The following is a 9,897-nucleotide window of genomic DNA, read 5'->3' as shown; positions in this document are numbered from 1 at the left end:
GCGCTCAGCCAGTGAGCGGGAACCGGTCTCCACATGGGATCCAAACCCTCAGCGGGAGCGCTGCCACGCTCCCAAGCGGCGCACTCTCCAGTGCGCCACCGGGCCAACCCAACCAGCCATTTCTTTATCACACTATGGATGACACCCATTTCTTTATCACACCCGGATGACAAGGCCTATGTTCTACTCCTCTTTTCCAGCAGGCTGGGAACAGAACAAACATTAGTTGATTATGATGATGATGACGCTGGCCACACACTCTGTGTACCTCTTAGACATATGCAGTAGACGTGCAAGTGAACTACCACGTGAAAACAATCTACAAACCAATTCATTTTCTTTAAACAGCAACAGGTTGTGTGTGTGGAAATCACACTTATTTTATCTGGATTTAATTTCAAACCAGCTAATTCTTAAGAATCAATCAAGTTTTTACTGAGTATCTAATGTGCAATAGGACTGTTTCCGGTTCTGAAGCCAGCCAGAACAATGAGCGACGCACTCCTGGAAGAGCTGATAGTCTCTTCCACACCCTCTGGGTGCCCAGAGCACTTAGCAGTTGTCTTTATTCTAGCATTATTATTCTACAGTGTAATGATTTGTGTGACATCTGTCTTTTTCATTTTGTATCATCACTGTACAAAACCCAAAACAATTGCTAATGGAAAGGACAGAATAAAGTGTGTCAACATTCACTAGTTTTATGTACCATACTTTAGAAGGAACAAAGACAAAATAAAGCATAGTCATAAGAAAGGAACCTGAAATTGAAACCATGTTATATGAGGAAGTGAGAAAATTTAATTTAGAAAAAATAAACATGTATAGTGTTCTCAGTAAAAGTCAAGGAAAGATAATATAATTCTGTATCCAGGACTTTAAAATTCAGTCTGTTTGTTATTCATTCTTCAAATTACCTTTTTCTGTTTTTAAATTAATGTTGAAGGAGATATAACAATAGGTGTTACAGCACTGTATGGTTTCTTGTAAAGTCAATAAATAATGACTAAAACATGTTCAGCGTTAAGAATAGCATTGCCAAGATGAACAAAAATAAAAAGGGCAGAATAGAGGTTAAGGATTAAAAAGATCTTACTCAAACGTGTTGAAAATATCCCACTTGGAATTAACTACACTGCAAGTAAATAATTCTGAATGCAGAACATGTCATGCAACCACACAATCAATAGCATAAATTCTAAGACTTGTGATATTAATTAATTTGGTGCTCCCTTGGTTTTTTTTGAAACTAGGGAACAGAGGTATGATAATATTACTGTTTTTTCTCTTCTGTCTATTTCATTTATCTATTCATAGAAAACATCTGATTTATCTCACTGTTAGCTTGTAAATAAACAGAAAACATATCTAAAAATTATTGTAAAACAAATCAGAAAACATATACTAAGAGCCTTTATTTCTGGACAGCTTAATGTAAGAAATAAGATCAGAAATAATGTCAAGTAAAATAAGATTCCAAATCTGCAATGCTACTTTTCTTATTCCACCCCCAAGGTGCTTACAAGCAATAAAAAAGTAACTCATTGGGCAAGATATTGATATTAAAGAAGCATGCGGTACACACACAAAAGTAACATCAACACACCTGAAATTTCCAAATCTGCAATGCTACTTTTCTTATTCCACCCCCAAGGTGCTTACAAGCAATAAAAAAAGTAACTCATTGGGCAAGATATTGATATTAAAGAAGCATGTGGTACACACACAAAAGTAACATCAACACACCTGAAATATATCTGAGTTCTAACTGGAGTCCAAACATATTCCAAAGGCTTAGCTATGAATCAAAGTCCTATTTACATTTTAAAATCTAAATCTAGTAAAGAATTCAAATGAAAATAGAATATTCTATCAAGTTTAATAATGTTCCAAAGTAATACAGAAGAAAATGTATTACCATACCAAACACTTTCTGATCCTGAGGTTTCTAATCCTGAAGTTTCAAAAGTATATGTCCAACTGTCTATTTGTCATTGCTACCTAGATGTTTAATAAGCGTCTCAAACTGAACATCTTGAAAACAGAATTCTGGATTTCGACCCCTCCCCCAACCTTTCTCCTCTCAGTCTTTCTTGTTTCATTTAATGGCAGCCATTAAATGAACACAGATTAAATGAACACAGTTGTTCTAGCCCCAAAACTAGTGGGATTCCTTGAGTCCCTTCTTTCTCTCACTGCTACCAGCCCGTGTCCAATCCAGTCTATCAAAATATTCTATCAGCTCTACTTTTAGTAAATGTCCCAAATCCAACACTTCTTACACCTCCACCTCTGTCACCGTGGTGCTCATAACTGGTCTTAACTGGTCATTCTACTTCCATTCATATTTCTCCCTGCAATCCCTTTCCATACAACAGCCAGAGCGATCTTTAAAAAATGTTAATTAATTTATGTCTCTCCCTTGCTTAAAACCCTTCTATGGCTTCTTAACGCACTTAGAAGAAAATCTGAACTATCCACTTGGTCTCTAAGGCCCTACAATGTGTCAGGCTTCAAGAGCCCACGAGATCGTGCTCCAGCCTGTTTCTTGTGGATTTTGTTTCTGTTTCTTGTTACTCTTCCAGTCCTCCCTACCTGCCTTGTACACCAGGCTACAATCATATCAGGCTCCTAAAACTGCCAAGCTCGATTTTGTCTCAGGACCTTTGTGAGTGTTGCTCCCTCTGTCTGAAACTCTCTTCCTCTAGGTTTCTGTACAGATGGCTTCTTCTCGTTACTTCATCACATTTCCTCTGACTATACAAAAAAGAAAAATCCCCCTTCTGAGTTAACCTGAGCCACTCTCTGTACTGTCTTGTATGACAGCAGCAGCCACTAAGCACTTGAAATGTGAGTAGTCCAAATTGTGATGTGTATACTTGTAAAATATGCAGATTTCGAAGTCTTAGTACAAAAATATGCAAAATATCTGTCTTTTATGTTAATTATGCATTAAAATGATAATATTTTGGATATATTGGGTTAAATAATTCATTTTACTTGTTTCTGTTTACTTTTTCAAATGTGACTATTAGAAATTTTAAATTTATCTATGCAGCTTGCATTTGTAGCTCACATTATCTTCTACTGAATAGCCCTGCTTGATCCCATTATGCTATTTTATTATTTTAGTTGCTAAAATTATCTTTTTTTGTTTACTCATTGGCTGTTTGCCTCCATTAGAATGTAGTTCCATGATGGCAGGGACCTTGAATGTTTTGTTCATTGCTGTATCCCAATTTTTAGAATGCTGTCTGGCACAAAGAAGGCACTCAATAAGTATTTGTTGAATGAATGAACAAACAGCTGAAGACTTCTTAGTCCTTTTTTCCTACCATTTCCATATGTAGAATTAAAGAGGCTACTAAAGCTAATCAAAACATTCTACCCTGTGAGAGAAGAAATAAGAGTCCAAGAATACAGCATCTTTGAAACTACTTTCTTGAATTATTTCTTAATCTCTTCATTTGGGTTTTAAGTTCCTTAAAGGAAGGATTCATGGTTCTTGTATCTGTATATTGCCTTCTTGACTAGAAGAGTACCTTAGTGAAAATATCAATGACAATGAAGTCACCATAATTGTAAAGCTACTTTGAGCTGGCATTGTGCTAATTATTATTTCATTTACAACATCTCTATAAGTTAGGAATTACCATTTCCACTTCTAAGATGAGGAAAATGAGGGTTTATAAAGTTAATTAATTGACCGAAGATCACCTAGCTGGTTGGTATACATATTCCAATCCAGGCCATTGTGATTTCACAGGCCATGCCAATTCTGAATCACTATACTCACAACACAGCATGTGTTTAAATACTGTAAGAGTTACTGAATAACACTAAAAACCACCTTCAGTGTAAAAAATGGACAACAATAATAAGAACGAAAAATTATGATGATACTCCCCAGAAATAAACAAGTGCTTAATGAGCCACGTGCATTCCAACTGCAAAGTCCCATGCTTGGCTGCATCATACCTCACTTCCAGATGTAAGACCAGCAAGCAGCGGTCGGCCATGTCCTGGAACGATTTGGCAAGTTCGCTCAGAGTCTGCATGATCTGCTCTGACACTGGGGGAAGATCCATGTTCATGTGGCTATCTTGAGCAGGAGAAAGCACTGAAAGAAGGGGTGAGGATAAAACACCAATCATTTCATTAGATGCCTACAAATTTTTTTGAAATGACATTACTTTGTTCATCTTGTTTTCACCAATTGTCTACTGCTAGTGGTGGCAGCATTAGAATTACAAGATATGATAGACTATTTTAGAAGCTCAGCTGATTGTCTTGAGTCAATTCATAGAACGATGGAAACAGAACGTTGGCATTGGGTGTGGCCTTAACAGTCATGTGGCCCAACCACTGGGTCTATGTTTTTGCACATCTTCCACTGGCTGTTCAGCTTCTGGTTGTACACTCACAGAAATGTTTGTGAAAGGAAACTCAATACCTTTAGAGGCAGCCTATCCCATCTCTGAAAGATTTGACCGTCTTACATCAAGTCAATATCTGTCTTATTAACTTTTAATCACTGTCTCTGATTCTACCTAACATTGCAATCATTCTCATATGTGTCAGTACTTCAAGTACTGAAGATACCTTTTTTGGCTTCCTTAAAGTCTTCCCTTTTGAAGCTAACTGTCCCCTGTTCTTCAACCATTCTTCAAATAATTGGATTAAGTCATTTTACAATTCTCAAAATTTACCAGCCAAAACATTCCAGTTTTTCTATATGTCTTTTGAAATGTGGGACTCAGGACCAAGCAGAGTAAATACTACGGACCTGTCTAGAGAGAACTATCAATTCCCTTTTTTAGATTAGATGCCATGTTGCTTGCACTGAGGCCTAGAATCCAGAGGGTAGAAGTGGTAGTGTGCTGCATTCCACTTTAACTCATTCATAGCTAACAGCCAACAAGCCTTAAAGTTCTTTTCAGAAAATTTAATAAAACCTTCTATATCTTTCCAAAATAATTTATGAAAATATTTAACAGCACTTGGACATTTTCTTCACAAAAATATTGAATAGCAAAAATGTGAACTACATTTATTTACCTCTAGACTTCTGTTGTATTTTTAGTTCCCCATAATTCCATCAATAATTTGGCAATCTCATTCAAAAAGTCTTAGTTCTCTAGAGCCTCAAAGTTTGGCTTTGAGTTTTGTCTCCACCATTTACTTTATGTGACCAAGAGCTAATTATTTAAATTCTCTCTGCCTTAGTTTCTTTTTCTGTAAAATGGGGATAATAGTACCTATATCACGGGGTTGAATAAATTAATGTAGGTAAACATAACAACAGCATAAAAAACTTACCCAATATTAATTTAAATAGAAACACAAGCAATTATTATTATTCTTTAGCATGTGATTTGTCCAGGTACTTACAAAATGATTCCATCCATCTTGAAGTTCAATTTCCATTTATCTGTATTTTTCACTTTTCTGTCTGAAAATCCTTCTCTCTATTAGAGAATACAGAGTCTTTTGGAAGAAGGGCTCCCTGGACTTAGGGCACATGAGATTTGGTAGGCATCACCGACCAACTTAGGAAGCAGCTTACCTTCCAGGGTGGGGAGTCAACCTCTGGCTGCAGCAATGTCTATAGTTATGACCTGTTAGTGCTGTATCTATTTCTAGCCTTTGCCAAGCCCAGAGAAAGGCCCAGATAGACAGTCCAGACTAACAACTTATAAGGCTAAACTCTCCCCTGTGGAAACAGACTCTAATAAATTAAAATAAGATGGCAAGCAAAAAAAGAATGTTGTTCAAGGGAACTGATGTGTACGGAGGAAGGGAATATGGTCATAATAGGCTTTAAATTGTCACCCACCTTGGCATCATTCTGGATGTTCTCTAACTTGATCTGCTGGAGCCTGCGTGCATGACTCTTGATCCCCTCTCTAATGTTAACATTATTTGTGTTTGATCACAAGGCAAGATCGCTGCCTTGAAAATGTTTTCGTGTGGCAGGCTAGATGACAGCAACTTTAAGTAACACTCTTATAATATTTCAAAGCATTTTAGGGCTTTTCAGCCCCTGGATTCCTCTGTTCTGTTACACTGACTGTGGCATGGAGAGCTTTCTATGTGCAGTGGATTGAATGTCCTCCCCCACAAAAAAAACTTATTGAAGCTAAATCCACTCTCTAACTGTTGAGGGTGGGAAATCCTATTACGATAATTGAAAGGTGTGGCCTTGAAGAACTGATTAAGGTGATGGTACAGTAGTGGTCATGGGTGAGATTCTAAGGGCTTTAAATGGAGAGAGCATGAGGAGCTATCTCGCTCTCTTCTCTGCCATTCTGCCATGTGAGACCCCTGTGTCACTGTCACCACCATCAAGGCTCTCACCAGATGCAGATCTGTTCTCTGGACTTTGAACTTCCCAGCCCCTGAAACTGTAAGCAATAAATTTTGTTTTCTTATAAATTACCCAGTTCCAGGTATTTATGTTACAAGCAACAGAAAGGGACTAATACACTATGGATCAATGAGAAGAGGCAGAAATTGGACCCTGAAGTCTCACTTACCATCTGAGGTCCACAGCTATATCAATTGGCCAAATTCTATTAAAGCCATTCTAGACAAATCCCATGAAGAAACTAAAAAGTTCCCCTTTCCTATTTAGAAATACACAATTTCATCATGTGGCAATTGACCACTGCCAAACTACAAATTAAAAAAAACCCAAAACACGCAAGTAGAGTAAGTCAACGGCAAGATCAGCTGTCAAGATAAAACCCGCAATGAGCGAGGGAAGAGCAGTTTTGAACAGCAGCATACCATGCATTTCACTTGACTGTAATCTACAGCAAAAACATTTTATTAAAGCAACACAGAAAATTATGCCCAGAGCTCTCCTGAAAAGCTGGCTTATGATTTTCTGAGGGCTCACTGAAATTTTTAAATTTTTCTTAACAAGAAGGAATATATTGAGCAAAGAAATGCTGAGTGTGGCAAACAAAGACAACACAAAACAATTAACTAGCTCTTAAATGTCAAATGGAAATCTACAAAAATGCAACGCTGACAGAATCTGCTTGGACATTACAGTCAAGGCAGGAAGGCACTGGATACACACACACACATGCATTTGCACACGCATTTTTAGAGGCTACGTGGTTGTATATTTATCTCAGGATTGCTCTTCATATCAGCAGAGCTCACATGCATTGGGTTTTAAAAATATTAGTACTTGATCACTTCTTTAAGACATGTGCTTTGAGCTGTTTTTCTAATACTGGGATGGGTGACATTGGACCATTCATAATATCCTTGCTCCTCTTATGAACACTGCATAGACGCATGTATCTTTAAGATTCTTAGCTAACTGTCTGTGGCAAGGTAAATGTGTTTTTCTGTACTAAACTACTGGCCTATATAAGGAAGCTGAACGTTGGTATTCGGAGCAGACACTGCTTTTTTGGTGAACCAACAGATATTTCCAATTCTCATCTGCTCTGTTCATTCTGTTACAGACTCTAGAAAGCTAAATGTTTGCATTCCCAGCACTGTTTGTAGCCAGAGATGGCCATGTGTCACAGTCTGGCCAGTGACCCCCTAAGCAGAGTTTTCTGTGGCTTCTGGAAAGGCTTTTGTTTTTCCTGATATAATGAGAGAGCTGAGGCTGGTGCTTCCCCTTTCTCCCCCTTCCCCTCTTTCCTGATGTGAATGTGGTACCTGAAGCTGCAGGTGTCATCTTGCTATTGAGAGGGAATGATTGAGAATCAGAGAGATGCTGGTCTAAATACTGATGAACCACTGGCCAACACCAGCAACTGCCTGCCTTCAGACTTCATGCTCTAGTAGGAAAATAAGCACCTCTTTAAACCACTGCAAATTAAAAAATGTAACCTGCTGCCAAGTTAAATCCTGTTTTCCAACCTCCAAAATTTTAAATTCTAATGTCATATTCTGAGACCAAAACTTTTCTTCTTCTAACTCTCTCATACCCTCGTTTCCATTTTACCTGCTATTCAACTTTAACTCGATAATCCCTTCATTTTCTCCTGGTAGATCAGGTCCCTCTTAGGGCCCACAGCATGGATTGCATGGCTGATCCCCTCAGCTACTCTTTCACTAGAAACCTCAACTCCTCGGAATCCTCTTCTTTCACTATAACTGCCCTAAAACTCCATCTAACCCTGGGCCAATTCTACAACTCATCCCTTGACAGGAAAACAAAACAAAACAGAACAAAAGTACAGATGTTGCCACTAAAATGTTCTGGATTTTAATCTAAAAAAAAAAAAAGCTTTCAATGCCACTTGTCAATCCTTTCCCTAGCGCTTGGTTAGCTCCTTTCCCTTTCTCAGCAACTTTTTCAAATGCATGCTGCTCTCCTTGGTCCTCTGTCCTACCTACTCCCTATTACTCCTCTCACAAGGACCTAGGATTCTTACGAAGACTTCAAAAGAACTGTCGACACTCGCTTTCTCCATTGACCTGCCTTCCATTAACTCTTCAGTGTGACACAATCTGATTTCCGCCTTCATTTCTTTATTAAAAAGTTATTCTGATAATGGTCATCAATGGTATTTTAATTGACAGATCCACTGAGTGCTTTTCGGTCCTAATCTCTTAAAAGCTCGATAGTACATTTCACATCACTGGCCATTTACTTCTCAAAATCATGTCTTCTTTTGGCTTATATAGCATCATATTCTTCTGGGTGCTCTCTTATCTTTCTGACATTTCCTTAGAAGCTGCACTCTCTGAATCTTCTTCCTTTTCACCCACCCATAAATGCTGGTGCTTCCAGGGAATATTTCCTCTATTGGTCTTCCTTACCCGCCATTACATTTTGAGTGAACTCATCTATTTTCACTGTTTGCACCATTATCTATAAAATGATGACTCCTAAACCTCATTTGATTAACAGTTTACAAGATATCTTCATCCCAGGGACACAAGGTTGGTTCAACATACACAAATCAATAAATGTGATATACCATATCAATAAAATCAAACACAAGGACCATATGATCATCTCCGTAGATGCTGAAAAAGCATTTGATAAAATTCAACACTCGTTCATGATAACGACTCTCTACAAGTTAGGTATAGATAGAAAGTATCTCGCTACAGGCCAATATCCTTGATGAATATAGACGCAAAAATCCTCAATAAAATACTAGCTAACAGAATGCAACAACACATACATAAAATTATTCATCACAATCAAGTCGATTCATCCCAGGGATTCAAGTTGGTTCAACATACACAAATCAATAAATGTGATACACCACATCAATAAAATCAAACACAAGGACCATATGATCATTTCTATAGATACTGAAAAAGCATTTGACAAAATTCAGCACATGATCATGATAAGGACTCTCTACAAGTTATGTATACATAGAGAGTATCTCAACATAATAAAAACCATATATGATAAACCCATTGCCAATATCCTCCTGAATGGGGGAAAGCTGACTGCTTTTCCCTTAGGAAAGGGAACTAGACAAGGATGCCCACTCTCACCACTCCTATTCACCACTCCTATTCCTCAGAGAAATCAGAGGAAAGAAGGAAATAAAGGGCATCCAGATTGGAAAAGATGAAGTCAAACTGTCCCTCTTTGCAGATGACATGATCCTATATATCGATCAGCCTAAAGCTTCTACAAACAACTCTTTGAGTTGATAAATGATTTCAGCAAAGTTGCAGGATACAAAATCAACACACAAAAATCAGTAGCATTTCAGGCCGGCCTGGTGGCGCACTGCTACAGTGCGCCGCTTGTGAGCGCGGCGGCGCTCCCGCCGAGGGTTCAGATCCCACATACAGACCAGCCGCTCACTGGCTGAGCGCAGTGCGGGTGCAACACCGAGGGTTGTGATCCTGTTGCTGGTCCTGGTCCGGTACGGGCGCGACACTGAGGGTTGC

At 38.3% G+C, this 9,897-nt stretch overlaps 1 protein-coding gene across 1 annotated transcript in view; it reads right to left on the bottom strand.

Annotated features, from left to right (window-relative positions):
* Positions 1–4,663, bottom strand: part of LOC103590998 (exocyst complex component 4-like) — a 77,651-nt gene extending 72,988 nt beyond the window's left edge. Inside the window, exons 1-2 of the mRNA XM_008573360.1 lie at positions 4,603–4,663; positions 3,979–4,120 (exon numbers count right to left, since the gene is read on the bottom strand). Coding sequence (XP_008571582.1) covers positions 3,979–4,120; positions 4,603–4,663 — 203 coding nt within the window. The remainder of the gene's footprint in view (positions 1–3,978; positions 4,121–4,602) is intronic.
* Between the last annotated feature and the right edge of the window lie 5,234 nt (positions 4,664–9,897).

This window comes from Galeopterus variegatus, unplaced genomic scaffold, assembly GCF_000696425.1.
Source record: "Galeopterus variegatus unplaced genomic scaffold, G_variegatus-3.0.2 Scaffold910, whole genome shotgun sequence".
In the NCBI taxonomy this organism is placed as follows: Eukaryota; Metazoa; Chordata; class Mammalia; order Dermoptera; family Cynocephalidae; genus Galeopterus; species Galeopterus variegatus.
Note: the sequence above shows the minus strand (reverse complement) of the source record. Positions and strands in the feature narration are given on the sequence as shown.